At 35.6% G+C, this 15,584-nt stretch overlaps 1 protein-coding gene across 1 annotated transcript in view; it reads left to right on the forward strand.

Moving 5' to 3' along the window:
* Nucleotides 1–2,963: 2,963 nt before the first annotated feature.
* Nucleotides 2,964–15,584, forward strand: part of LOC5566256 (homeotic protein proboscipedia) — a gene marked incomplete at its 3' end in the record, with an annotated part of 51,979 nt that continues 39,358 nt past the window's right edge. The window contains exon 1 of the mRNA XM_021838516.1: nt 2,964–3,807. Within this exon, the coding sequence (XP_021694208.1) occupies nt 3,357–3,807 (451 nt within the window). The remainder of the gene's footprint in view (nt 3,808–15,584) is intronic.

Raw genomic sequence — 15,584 nt, forward strand, 5'->3', positions numbered from 1 at the left:
AGCTTCGCAAGAATAATAATCAGTTTCCAGTTTAGAAACATTGTTATATTCTACCAAGTATTTTGTAATCGATACCCGTTTGTTTTGTATTGAAAACGAACTTTGAAACAATTCTTCAATTATTTGTGAAGGTAATACTATTTTTAATTTTTGATGCACTCATCGAAATCGGATCGCGCAGTTTTCAAAAAATAAGCGGTAGGCTAGGATAAAATACATAATTATCTACAAAACGGTCTTAAAACTATACCGCTTCAGAAAACAACAAATGATTTCGTTGAGCAAACGATCTACTTTGTAGTACTAAATTAATGGAACTTTTGAAAATATGTACCAATGCTTTGAAATATCTATATTTAGGCTTCAAAATACACTTTCAATTATACTAAACCAAGCCATATCAAAAAATGTCAAAAGTTTAAATTTGAAGAACAAAATAATCGATGGGGCTGAAAATTTTATCTACGCGTTGGTTGCGACCTGGGAGGGAGAAATAGTTATGAAATTTATGTGCGTCAAGTTGAGCCGCATTTTTGCTATCACGAACTGTCACTGTGAGCCCGGATCTTAAACAATGGACAAACATGATAAAGGCGCGTAGGGGAAGAGCACCAATTTTCGATCTAGCACTAGTTTTCGACCCATTCATACAATTTTGGCCTACTTTGTTTGAAAATCCAAAAATTGACACAAAATCCTTTTGGGTCGAAAATAAGTGCTTTTCCCCAAATTGATTATACCATATTTTTGCATTTCATCAAATGTGACAAAAAACGATTGAGAAGCTCTTATTCCATGCTTATTCAAAAGTAATGTCAAGATAGCACCTCTTATTTTGATTGAATATAAAGTATACAAATACGCATCATTTTACTTTTTCCAATAAAAATGAAAATGAAATACATAGAAAACTTTGACACTTTTCCATGTTTGTACGAAAAGAATTACATCCTCCATTTTCAACGTCTTTTGTCAGTACATATTCATGCAATATTTGTACTATTTCAATGATGCTTAGCACACATTATGTACGCTAACTATGGACATTCTCAACTCCCTTGGCTTCCATAGACACTTCCTTAAAATACATCTCTAAACTACTACAGACCAAATATGTTGTTCTTATATCCGCTTCAATTGGGACAAAGCCTTGTTTTCAGCTTAGTTTTTTAAGAGCAGAGCCTGAAAGGCTATTCTAACTGACCATTTTTTGCAAAATTTGAGAGCTTATGCTAACTGATCATTTTTGCCAAATTGGTAAAATTTCCAACCAGTAATAGTTTGCAACCAGCGTTATTGAATCCCACCACCATCAGCTTGATTTTGTTGAATAGCTGCACTTTATCGTTTATGATCAAATTTTAATCAATTGATGTCCCAGGAACGTTCTAGGGAACGGAATCCGGAACCAGCCACAATGGAACCATTAATGAGCTGAAAGAGTTGGAATATACTAATGGTTTACGTTTCAGTAAACACTGTAATTTTGTTTGTTTTGTGCAAAGTAGTTATGGAAAACTCTCGAATGACCTTTGACTCAACGGAACATCCGAATAAATCCGGAACGGACTGTCCGACTTGGCTTCCAAGCACAATTCATGACACTTGAATAGTGTTGTGGTGTTATGTTAAAATTTTATTAAAAGCGGCTGGAAATTGTGCAAAATAGAGCCAAAAGTCATAAAATTTTGCTGTGAAAAATAGGTCAGAGATACAAAGGTTAATAATTCATAGATCTCACTTATGAAACTTATTATTTCATTTTTGAAATGATTAATTGTTCTTTGAAACCAAAATGAAACCAAACTGAAAATTTCAATATAATCCATATTAAAAATACGCAATTGCACCGATAATAGTTCACAAAAACGCTCAAAAAGTTGGATTAACTTTTCTCAACTGTATATAATTGTTACCGTTGTTATAATTAAAAATATTTGCAAAAGACTTAACTTACCAGAGTGGCTTAAGTATGTTTTTATTGCATAGTTTACAGATTTGAATTTAATTTAATGTTGTTTTCTATGTTGGACCGATTGAAAGATAAAAAAAAAAAACAAAAAATTGTTGGTAGTATCCAAATAAATATGGACATTTTCAAGGACCTCTCGATCTTTCAAGAACTTGGCTCTGCTATGGATCAATGCCGTTCGTGACTTTTATTGTTAAGATTGATTATTTTGTAATGTGTTTTGAAAAAATAAAGAGGTTTTATGCCTTTTTGAGAAAAAATCCAGTTAAAAATCACTCAAAAGGGCTTTTCATTCTATCAAAATTTCAAGTTTAAATAATAAATATCATCACCGCAACATCACCGACTTTGAAATGATTGAATCTGCAGAACAATATGTCAAGTTACAAATCAGCCGGATGTTAAATGTAAACAGAAAGTACAACTTTCAAGAATTTTAGTTTATTCAAACTTTTACTTAAACTCTAAATTTACTTACAGCTAATAGTTAAAATTCAATAGCTAATGGGTAAAACATTATTCAGTAAAATTATCACAGTAAGTTTATGAAGGTCATGAAAATCATTACTTCAAACTTACAATAAATAAACCTGGCAAAATTGTGGCTGTAGAAGGTAAAGATTGTCCTTTTTGGAATTAGTTAAAAGCTCTAAATATAGTTGTTATATAGCCAAACTCAAAATAACACTATCTTTCCTAAGCATTCCAAGTATATTCGATGTCTCTTTATTTGTTGTCTACTCTCTCGCAGTATTACTCTCGTGTGAAAACTTCGGCTACACTTAGCTCCGCCCACTGCAACACACGATGCGAGCTGTTTCGCCGTAATGTGCTGTTTTATTTTTTTAATGTGATGCCAAAGCAAGTGATGTATACCAGATAGCACGAAAACCAACCGTTTGTAAACGCCCTCTTTCATGGTAATTCAATAAAAAATGCACTCGGCATCTTGACTGAACAAGCGGTTCGTAAGTTTACACATGTTGGTTTTATGTCAGTTCACTACGCAAAGCTGGATATTACGGTCGCATCGTTCCTTGGATAGGCACTTTCTGCTGAAATATAAAACAATTAAAGTTTCTGCTGTGAAATTCAAAATCATATGTATCATTCAATGATACCATATTCAGCAATACCGAGTGTTTTTAACAGTTGCCCAGAATCGTTCAGTGAAAAGTGAAAGAGGAGATATAATCCTCGTTTTTGTAAAGCACTGTTATATGTATACCATATTAAATAAGAATCAAATTTAAAGTGAATTTTTCGTAAAAATCGATAATGATGATTGATATATGAGGTGGAATAAAGTGTGACATAGAGTGTATGCAATGGTGAATTACTGAAGCTATTTGTGCTAGGCCGAAGATCATATTAAGTTGCCACAATGCAAGAAGTTTGCAGCACGGCTGACCATATTGGATCGCAAGTTAAGCCTGAAACAACGGGTTTGGCATCATTACAAGGAAATGTTCTAGTGGAACCAGACGCGACGACATCTCAATCTCGATCCCCATTGAATGCTTCTAATACTCGTTTAAATCGTAAAGCTCTTTTGTGTGATAAGCCTATAAGATGTGCTACTCAAAGTTCTACTAATGCGGAAACAGTGCCTCAACAGAATCAAGTGCATCCGGATTCGTCTTATTGGATGCAAAATGAAAGTGGATTTATAAATTCTCAACCATCGATGGCCGAGTTCTTAACCCACATTGATTCAGAGAGTCCTAAATTAATATCCCAAGGCTATCCAGTAGGGTCTACTGAAAATTTGGACTCTGTTCCAGAATATCCCTGGATGAAGGAAAAGAAAACAGCTAGAAAAAGTCAAACTCAAGGTAAACGGTATAAATTGGTTATATCAGTAAACGTTATTAGTCACATACAACTTCACAATAATCATCAATACAAAACTCAATGATATCCATTAATACCCTGTGTATAGTTTTTCCTGATACATTGTCAATCGTCATGATTGTTTGGATATGTTTAGTTGACTCTCATATATAGTAGAATCTGGCTCATTGTAGAGCCGTGCAGATTGTAGACTGATTTATCGAGTGTGAAGGTCAAATTCTCGCGATTATTATTTCTGCAAAGTTCTTCTTTATTTTTCATATTTTGTTCGATTTTTACAATTTTTCAACAACTAATATAATCAGCGGTAAGGATCAATCTTCGTGTGGTATTATTAATTTTAAGTATTTTGGATTTTTTTTATTTTTTCAAGATTATTCTAGTGCTACAATTCGGCTCGTTCTGGAGCGCTGGTAATTAAATGTTAAGAACTGTATTATGCCCATGAAAATAGAACTGTCCCGTATGGATTTTCATACCCAAACCTTTTTTTATCGAAAGACTCTTGCTATAATATATACTGAACTAAGCATTCAACAATCAACACATTTTGTTTGAAAAGGTTGTGTCTCTCTCTATACGAACCTTCAATCGCCATAACAGTAAGCTGTGCAAATATGAATATGCACAAATGTAGACATATATGAGATGACAAAATTTAAACATTGAGCGACGTTTTCTCAATGTTTTATTTCACCTTATGGGACAGTTATGCTCTTATGGGCAGTGAAAAATTATCTGAAATATCAGTAAATTTATATGTAACAATGTAAGTGTTATGCAAAATTTAACTAATAAGGAACAGCCCAAAAACTTACATTAGATTAATGGTTTATTTGACATTTTGACCATATTTGATCAATTCACGGCATGAAAGCCATGTTCCACACCTTCTAAACCAGATCAGATGTATTTTTTTCTAGTTTATCATTCAAATTGTGTACACTACCCGCCGAAAGTATGAAATAGCTTCACCGAATATTACTCGTTTTGAATATTGCAATAACTCGAGGTAACGCGGATCTACTCAATCCTGAACTGTTTCAACGTAAAACCATTGTTGAGCCCAATAACCCAAATTTAGATAAATTTCCAAGGCCTCCATTAGATACTTTGCCTTTGAAGCCATAAGAAAAATTTACTTAAATTTGGTTTGATTCTAAGCAAAATTGAGTTCATTCAACTGTGCCAAACTACCCCTATTCGGAAGGAGCAGCTCTCTCTATGTTTGACAACATTGGTGGGAAAGAGAGGGAATTCCGAATATTGCAATAACTCGAGGTAACGCGGATCTACTCAATCCTGAACTGTTTCAACGTAAAACCATTCTCTTTAATGAATGTTCGAATCCTCTGAGCAGAATCTCAAATAGAGAAACTTAAAAGTAGATGGAGTACCGTGTACCTTTTAATTCCGCTCCTAAATGCTTATCTTTGACAGATACGCGTATTTCGACTACCACTTGCAGTCTTCTTCAGTGTCAGTTACTCGTATCCACTGAGTAACTGACACTGAAGAAGACTGCAAGTGGTAGTCGAAATACGCGTATCTGTCAAAGATAAGCATTTAGGAGCGGAATTAAAAGGTACACGGTACTCCATCTACTTTTAAGTTTCTCTATGTAAAACCATTGTTGAGCCCAATAACCCAAATTTAGATAAATTTCCAAGGCCTCCATTAGATACTTTGCCTTTGAAGCCATAAGAAAAATTTGCTTAAATTTGGTTTGATTCTACGCAAAATTGAGTTCATTCAACTGTGTCAAACTACCCCTTTTGGGAAGGAGCAGCTCTCTCTATGTTTGACAACATTGGTGGGGAAGAGAGGGAATTCCGAATTTTGGGTTGATAGAATAATCGATATACTTAATTTTAGGTAAATTCAACTCAAAAATTAGGTAAACTGTTTTTCCGTGTCCGGAAAGTTTAGTTTCATTACAACAATAACTAACGATACCCAGTGATACTAAATTTTTCTGAGGGTTTCAATATATAAAATGAGTGTTCCAATACTCGTTTAGGCGATCCCATTCTTTTGGCGAGTAGTGTATGTAAACATCTTAAAACAGCTTGACGAAATGTTATATATTCTCATATACAGCAAAATTATTACAATCTTTACATTAGCCCTAATGATAAATGTATGGTTTATTGATTTATTAGCATAATAACAACAGCTAATCACATGTTCTATCCGATGCACACCTTCAATTTGAATAAATAACTAGTAGTTTTTGATATCTATGATGTGTGGTTAAACATCCATTCAAGACGGGGTTGATAGTCTAATGACTATCGCTTCTGCTTCCCATACAGAATGTCGTGGGTTAAAGCCCAGGCCCATCCCTTTCTCATATAATTCTTAAGGCGGCATCCATTTATTACGTAACGCTAAAATTGGAAATTTTCGACCCCCTCCCCCCCCCCTCCGTAACGCTTTTTGTATGGAAATTTTAAAATTTTTGTATGAGTCGTAACGCTTGAGCCTACCCCCTCCCCCCCCTTCGAGCGTTACGTAATTTGTGGATGCCGCCTAATAGCTCCCTTTCTCTATCTATCTGCGTCATCCTTGGTAATGACATCAAAACATCATCAGTTGTATCTAGCGGTAGAATTGGATAAATCAACATTAGAGGAAAATAACCATCATCATTTTACAATGTTTCAAAACCAGTTTTTTTCGCTCAAATTTGAAGCAATGTTCATGAAAATCTATCATTGCATTACACTTGCTATCTATAATGCAATGATAGATTTTCATGAGGATTTCTTTAAATTTAAACTGAAAAACTGTTTTTTAAAGACACTTACACGTTAATGCTTCCAGTGAGCATTTCGCCCTTTGAAGGAAGCACTACACTAGACAATGAAAAAGCATGCAACGCCCAGTGGCACAATCGGAAAACATTTCCTACGAAAGATAACCGGACTGAAGCGGGAATCGAACCCACACACCTAGACACGATGCGACTAAATGCCTTACGACACTAACCGCACGGCTACGAAGCCTGATGATTGAATGATGGATTCTTGAGCCTTAGTCGTTTACCAAAGTGGTATCCTTATGGTCAAATCCTCATCCATCACTAACAAAACACTTTTACTTCCAAGGTGGCAGTGGGAAAAGCAGAAGATTTATCAGTTTCTTAGTAACAGCGGCTATCTAGTTAACATTCCTTCCTCTCCCCGATGAATATAAGGACGTGGCCGGTACCGTTATCAATCTAAAAATATTAAGGGTAGAGTGATTGTCCATTAAATATGGTTAAAAAGCTGCAAACCTAAGCTCCATCTGAGTGATTCTCCTGATTGATAACGAAGTGGCAACTACCAAGTGTATGTTCCATCAGTTGATCTTTGATCGTTTTGATCGATGTGGGGATGTTTAAGCTTTGTAGCCACGCGTCTAAAATAGTATTTTAATCCCAGGACATAGGGGGGTCTGTAGCCTTGAGGTTACGCTTTCGCTTCATAACCGGAAGGTCAGCCTCCATTCCCAGCCCCTCCACAAAAAACCCGTCCAGCCACCAGAAGACGCCTCTCGCAGGACCGTGCTTAGGGGAGCACATTCATCCTCCGTCAGTATCAGATGGTGACTGAGACAAACTGACCCTCTTCGCAGGCAGTTAGCCTCACTAACAGCAGAGCTCACTCCTACCTGCTCGGTGTGAGAGTAAAAGAGTAGGAGAGAGTGAAAGTAGATGTAAATATAGATAAGTTAAAAATAGATCTGTATCGGTAAAGCAGCTACAGATCAACTGATTCCGGCACAGTAGTGGCCACGAGCACAGAGTGCCTTTAAAAAAAAAATCCCAGGACATCTCGGAACAAAACAAATCAGAGATTTGACAAATTTCTGGATTACTTTTATCCCAGGATATAATTTCTAACGTCCTAAAAATTCCGGGATTACTGAAATGAACTAAACTTCAACAAAATAAACTAAAACCACTATTATTTGAACACTCTATGTTTATTTGATAAAATTGGAAAATAAGCATAACGGACAGAAAATAAATTACTATTTTTAGAAAGAGCGTCCTGATTTTTTTTTATAAGCTTTATTTCCACCCTACAAATATCATTCAAGTTTTGACTGAACAACGATTATTGTTGTTGCAAATTGAATTTTATTAGTTACGTGATGTCACAAAATCATGTTGTGAATCTCATGGCAGAGGAATCGCAACATGAGTTTGTGGCATCACGTTACTAACAAAATTAAATTTGCAACAACAATAATCAAAAGTTTCCCAAACTCTCATCAGCTTTTTCATTGATTTTCCTTTGCGAAATTGAGGTTTTCTTGCTATGAGCACGAACTTTATTTATTACTTTTCAGGAAAATCAGAGTTTTATCAACAAAAAATGTAGTCCCGATACCTTTCAGAGTATAACAAACTTCTGTTGTACATTTGCATAAATGATGTTTTCAGTTATTTTAAGTATTTCTTTCTTTTGCATGTTTTGGGTTTCTAAATTATCGCTCTTGTGCTATTGTATGCAACATATTTCAAACTAAGCCATAGATGGATAAGAATTGTCAAAGGAACCTTTTTCTTCTCACTTCACCTGATGGGACTCCGAAATGTAAAAAGATCAAAACTGTAGGTAATCCTTCTTGCTAATCACATTTTTTTCAAAATATCAGTTTTAATGAAAGTTAACAACAATATGTTACAACTTTTCCATATTTTTCTCTCTAAAACTATGTGAATGCCTGAAATTTTCTGTCAATTTAGTGAAATAATTTTGAAATATTCTTTTTGATCTATTGTCACAGATAAACAACGTTAAGCAGAGTTTTATGTATACGCTTGACATACTTTTAAAACTATTGCTTATTAAAACCTGATGCCCAATATTGAGTTTTTGGGATTTCCCGCGATAAGCTTCTTTTTTTTGTCCTGAAACCTGGGACAAGCAAAATAACCGGGATATGTATGCTCAAAGCTAAACGCATCAACAATGCATTGTAAATAATTATTATTTTTTATAATTATAATTGAACTGAACGTATCATGTTTCAAACACTATTAGGGTATGAGAATTAGGAGCATAATGAACATTCGGGCGAAATAGGGGGTGTCCATTCTCTAAGAATATACATATTTCATAAAACTATAATTCACTGTGTAAAATCTGCATTACATATGCACAGTTTGACGGTATGAAAGATTATGTTTAGCTTCAATTGTCCTCTGAAATTTGTTTTTTTTTTTTCTCAATTCCAAATTTCACTGCCTTGGGAGAAAGAATCTGATTTTTGAGGAAAGTTACTAACCTAGGGCAGTTTTTCTTGCTAATGTGTAATTTTGCCCCGATACCCCGATACCCCGACTTTTACCAGCTCTGATTTTGACACATTAGTCTATCTCGTTTTTTTTTTTTCTGATATCACAGCGTAACAAAAATAACATTTTTGCTTGTATCAAGGATGAAATTATGTGTCTCTAGTAGATTTGGGGTTGCTGTATCTGATGCCGTTCTCAGAAATTTTCCAGCACGTCACAATTTTCAGCTACAGGTCGCCAAAGTTGTATAAAACAATGTTTTCTATGATGTTTACATGAAATTTAAATGACGATTTGTCAAACATTTTTGTGATGCATGCAAAATATGACTCTTCATTTCAGACATAATTTAGTTGAAATTGCATAATTAAATTTAGATAAAATTGCTTTTTTCAACGTGCTTGCAGGTTCCATACAAAATTATTCGTTTCTCTTATATGGCAAAATACAATACTCTTCTAAACCATCGAAAAATAACTTTTAAGCATCAAAAGTACTATGAACTTTGTTGATAAGTATTGTTATATACATGCAGTTTGTATTCTGTGGCAAATTAAGCAAATAAATTACCATACAAGCTTTTTTTTTCTTTCTTTCTAAACGAGATTTTTAGCCCTGGGCTAGTTCATCTCGGGACCAACGGCTTTACTTCCCTTCCGAAGGAAGTCGTCACTGAAATTTTTAGTGACTATATCGGGGATGGGATTCGATCCCAGGTCCTCGGCGTGAGAGGCGTGTGTTCTAACCACTACATCAGGTCCGTCCCCCACCATACAAGCTGACAAACTAGCATGCAAGTTGACTGAAATAGTCAAAAATTGCATTTTTAACAGCCAATAGGGTAACGGTCGTATTTTGGACCCCCTAAGGAAGTGATTTTAGTTTTTTGTCCCTATTAATTAATTGCACAGCGTAACCAAGTCAAAAAACATGGCAAAATGTAGAGATAAACTTCCTCTACGAGATAAAATGCCCATACGATCATTAGGGATCCAAAAAACGTCGAAAATAATTAAATTGTGAAGCACTGTTTTTCATTATTTTGAACACACCAATACATTTTGGACCCTCAAAGTATATATTTTGGACCCCCGGCATTTTTTATCGTTTGGCGAAAAAGTCCACGACACTGTTTGTATAATATGCTTGCCCATAGTCTAATCAATCGATTGACAATGGAGAACCGAAGAAATTCTACGCTTGTAGTTCAGAAATTTGAAAAAAGCTTTTGTTTACATTTGGAAAATTTCTGACGACTTCAATTTCTGTGTGTAACGTGTTGTAACGGTTGCATGGATGAACCGATTAAATTAAATTAATTTCAGGTAAAATAAACAAATTTTCTTTGTACAAACGGTTGATGCAAGTGCGGAATAGTCCTATCTTTCCAAATAACATGCGAATTGAGTTGGTCTTTCGATTTAATCTGGGAAATTTGCAGGAAAATGGCCCAGGGGGTCCAAAATATGTGTATCGCAGTGTATCTTGTATGATTTTCTTCACCATAAATGAATTTGGTAATCAGCTAAGAGTAACTGAAAAATATTTCCATTTTATGGTCTTGAAATAAGTATTTGATTAGTGTGTCCATTATGCCCCTAATACCCCTATATACTGCAGGAAAATGGCCCAGGGGGTCCAAAATATGTAGAGGTCCAAAATATATTGGTTACCCTATCTCAAAAACTAGACGTGCTATGATATTTTTTAAAACGGCAATGGATTCAGCAACTCTTATTTAAGTGAATAGCGGTATCTTGGTGCTCGAGACAAAAACGTGTTCCGCAGTGTATCTTGTATGATTTTCTTCACCATAAATGAATTTGGTAATCAGCTAAGAGTAACCGAAAAATATTTCCATTTTATGGTCTTGAAATAAGTATTTGATTAGTGTGTCCATTATGCCCCTAATACCCCTATATACTTTAATCCTGATATCATGATTCCAGCGTAATTTCACCAATATTTGGATTCACGATGCCATGTGTTAGATTACCGTAACGCAACACACGCGTTATGTTTTTGTTGGCATGTTAATGACTCGCGTATCCTTATATGATCGACAAAAATAAAAACGCAAGCTAGTGCTAGATTCGAACCAAGAACCTTTCCGATTGACAGCCTCGTGCTCTACCACACAACCACTTCGTCATGTTGAATTGTGGGTGATCGATACGAATGAGTTGAAGCAAAAGACACCGCTTAGTGTTGTCGTTTATAAGGCTGTGCGCGCTATAAAATGTTAGCCTTGTTTTCAAGTCAAATGCGAGAGTGAGACAGCACTAACACAGGACTTGCAGTAGAAGTCAAGAGAACAAAGGAATTAAAGCGAACCTCACAGCCTAATGAAGAATCATGTGTATGACTCGATGTGGGGTAATAAAAGGTGTGGCCGAAGCATCAAATCAGTATTTGTGATAACTTATGTTTTGAAATTGTAGTTGTGCAATGTCAACTTCGATGAACTGAAAGTTCACGAATTTGCCGAAGATGACGTCCTGTTTGGCAAGCCGCGAACAACATTTTTAGCATGCTTTTCGTCACCGTCAGCCAATCGTTTCGTTTACATCTTTTTCGTGACTGATACAAGCAAACACATACCAAGACTCGGACCTGTTCTATGGGACATTGATGATGATAGCAGGGACCTTGATTTGTGATCCTGATATCATGGCCTAATCAATTTATGAATTTCATGACTTGTAGATCGCGGTGCTTTGGGCTTTCTTCTCCGTGTCCCTTCCAAAGTGACAAATAGAAACAACCCCAATGTAAACAAACAAAATCCATGGGCGTTTATTTTTGACTAAGTGAACATCAAACATGATCAAAGTTCAAATGTGATATAGCCGTTAATTGAGCGGGAAAATTTGCCTAAATAGTAGCAAGAATAATAGACTTCTCCCATAGCAGCGCAGTAGCGTTCAATACAGTATCAGTCTACTGCCAAACTACTGATTGTTACTCTTGTAGCAGAAGGCCCAGAACAGCGATATTCATGGTGAAGCCGTGCGCTTCGCTCTTGTCTATCTATCCGTACTGCTAATCGTACTGGAAATTGAATGTATGTTGGGGGTCATGCACAAATTACGTCACGCTTCAAGGGGGGGTCAAGCTAAGCGTAACAAGCCTTACAAAATTTTCTAAGGACTCATACAAAAAACGTGACGGGAAACGTGGGGGGGAGGGGGTCAAAAAATTCGAAATTTAGCGTGACATAATTTGTGTACCATCCCTTGTGTGTATTTCTCGTATCCCTCACGGTGAGCGATATTGTGAGGGCACTCTTATACTGCAGCAGCGTAGTGTGCATTCAATTTCTCTTCGTTTGTCCCAGCTAGCAGCAAGCAGCCCAATTGCTTTCATGCTGTAGCATTAGGCTGCGCGATCCTAGTCTGTCGGCGCATCATTTAATTGTAAAGCAATGAGCCAATCCGTTATAAAAAAAAAACAATAATTGAACTTTAACACTTCACTTCACTTTTGCAGAAGATATCCGTATTACCTCTCGTGTATAAAAGAGGCACCGTATCACGTGTAAATTTAGTTGTAAGTTGTGATTGTAACGAGTAGTAATCCCCACCGAGCAGAAGCACTGCCTCTCGGTGGTGGGCAATAAATTAGTTGTCGTGATAGTAAAGAGTCGTTTTTTTTAATTTCCTCATTAGTATCATTCCACACATTACAATTATTTCTTATATCTAGGTGTTCTGTGTTATTAGACAACACTATCATCCTAATTTGGTTAAACAAATTTAAGATTTTATTAACATTTTGTTAACAACATATTACATTTCATTTGCCGTAGCAGTTCAGATTTTTTACAGGTGAGTTGATTTCACCTGTTTATAAGAGGAAAAGAACACGTGTTTAATTTAGTTAACCTAACTTAACTTAAATATATAACGCATTAATCGTGGCAATAGAAGATTGCACCGATTTTTGCCTGAAATTATTAATTATTCCATTTGACATTTGTTCCAATGTTTCAACATTGGATATTCTATGTAACTCATTGGTACTATACCAGGGAGGAAGCTTCAGAATCATTTTCAAAATTTTATTTTGAATTCTCTGCAGAGCTTTCTTCCTGGTATTACAACAGCTTGTCCATATTGGTAAAGCATACAACATGGCTGGCCTGGAAATTTGTTTGAATATCAAAAGCTTGTTCTTAAGACAAAATTTTCATTTTCTATTAATAAGGGGATAGAGACATTTTACATATTTATTACATTTGGCTTGAATGCCCTCAATGTGATTTTTGAAAGTTAAATTCTTATCTAGTATGAGCCCTAGATACTTAACTTCATCTGACCAATTTATTGGAACCTCTCTCATCGTGACAACATGCGTACTTGAAGGTATCAAATAAAGAGCTTTTGTTTTATGTGAGAATATTATTAGTTGAGTTTTGGAAGTATTAGGAGAAATCTTCCATTTTTGAAAGTATGAAGAAAAAATATCCAAACTTTTTTGCAATCGAATACAGATGACACGCAGCCTTCGTCCTTTGGCGGAGAGGCCTGTGTCATCCGCAAACAAGGATTTTTGACATCCCTGAGGTAACTCAGGTAAGTCAGATGTGAAAATATTGTATAATATTGGTCCCAAAATGCTGCATTGGGGAACACCAGCTCTTACAGGAAGTCTTTCAGATCTGGAGTTCTGATAATTAACCTGAAGTGTACGATTTGACAAATAACTTTGAATTATTCTAACAATGTATGTTGGAAAATTTAAGTTTTTCAATGTTACAATCAAACCTTCATGCCAAACACTGTCGAATGCTTTTTCTATGTCTAGAAGAGCATGACCAGTAGAATAGCCTTCAGATTTGTTGGAACGGATCAAATTTGTTACACGTAAAATTTGATGAGTGGTCGAATGTCCATGGCGGAATCCAAACTGTTAATTGGCAAAAATTGAATTTTCGTTGATGTGGGCCATCATTCTGTTCAAAATAACCTTTTCAAAAAGTTTACTAATGTAGGAAATCAAACTGATTGGCAAATAGCTAGAAGCTTCTGCTGGATTTTTGTCTGGTTTTAAAATTGGAACATCCTTAGCATTTTTCCATTTGTCAGGAAAATATGCTAATTGAAAACATTTGTTAAATATATCAACTAAAAATGATAAGCTACTTTCTGGAAGTTTCTTGATGAGATGTAGAAAATTCCATCATCGCCAGGAGCTTTCATATTTTTGAATTTTTTAATAATAGTTCTTATTTCTTCCAAATCAGTCTCACAGGAATTTTCTAAAACGTTCTCTTGACTGAGAATATTTTCGGAGTCCTGAGTAACTTGATTTTCAGTTGGACTAGTAAGTCCTAAATTAAAATTGTGCGCGCTTTCAAAGTGCATAGCAAGTTTTTGAGCTTTTTCGCAATTAGTTAGTAATAATTTGTTTTCCTTTTTCATTTTTTTTTTAAATTTTAGATAATTTCCGAAAGGGCTCAGAGCCAGGGTTCAATTGAGAAAATTATTTTCAAAATTTTTGTTTCTTAATTGAGAAAAACGTTTCTTGATTTCTTTCTGCAAGTCCTGCCATATAATTTCCATAGCAGGATCGCGAGTGCGTTGAAATTGCCTTCTCCTCACGTTTTTAAGGCGGATCAAGAGTTTAAGATCATCGTCTATAATCACGGTTTCAAATTTTGGAATTGCAATGCTCTTGGCTTGAACAATGGAATTTGTTAAAGTTTCAAGAGCATTGTCAATATCATGTTTTGATTGTAAAGACATGTTAACATCAAGGTTAGAGTCAATATATGTTTCATATATATTCCAATCGGCTCGAAAATAATTGAAAGTGGAGTTGATAGGATTGAGAATCGTCGAGAAAAATTGAGGTCTACAATAGCCCTATTTAGCACGAGACATGAAAAATGAACCATCGCACGATATGTATTGGATTTCAATTTCAATTGTCCCTAATTACAGGTTCCCTCGGGGACATCCGGTGGTCCCGGAAGTAGTCACTGTAGTCAACTATCCATTTTGAGTCTACAGTTGCCCTATTTACGACAAGACATGAAGAATGAGCCGTCGCATGATATGCTTTGGTGTCAAAATTGAAATGTCCCCTATGCAAGGTTCCCCCGGGGCACTTGGCGGCGCCAAGAGTGGCCAAATCTGTACAAGACTCATTTTCAATTTATAATAGGGTATTTTATGATAAGCTAGGGAGAAAACAATATTGCGCGATATATTTTGAGTGAATAAATTGTTTGATCCCAATTCGGATCCACTACCGGCACCGATTCCGGGGAAATGGCCATATATTGGTTGTTTCTGGATCGATATTAATACAGGTAATAGGTTGTTTCTGGACCGATATTAATACTTGGCGCACCAATCGCTTCAGAATTTGATCTTCTATCTTCATGTGTAGTAAAATTTTGATTTTTTAGCCGAGACCTTTGCTAAAAAGACGTCATAAATTTACTGCATAAGACATGCT

This window comes from Aedes aegypti, chromosome 1, assembly GCF_002204515.2.
Source record: "Aedes aegypti strain LVP_AGWG chromosome 1, AaegL5.0 Primary Assembly, whole genome shotgun sequence".
NCBI lineage: Eukaryota > Metazoa > Arthropoda > Insecta > Diptera > Culicidae > Aedes > Aedes aegypti.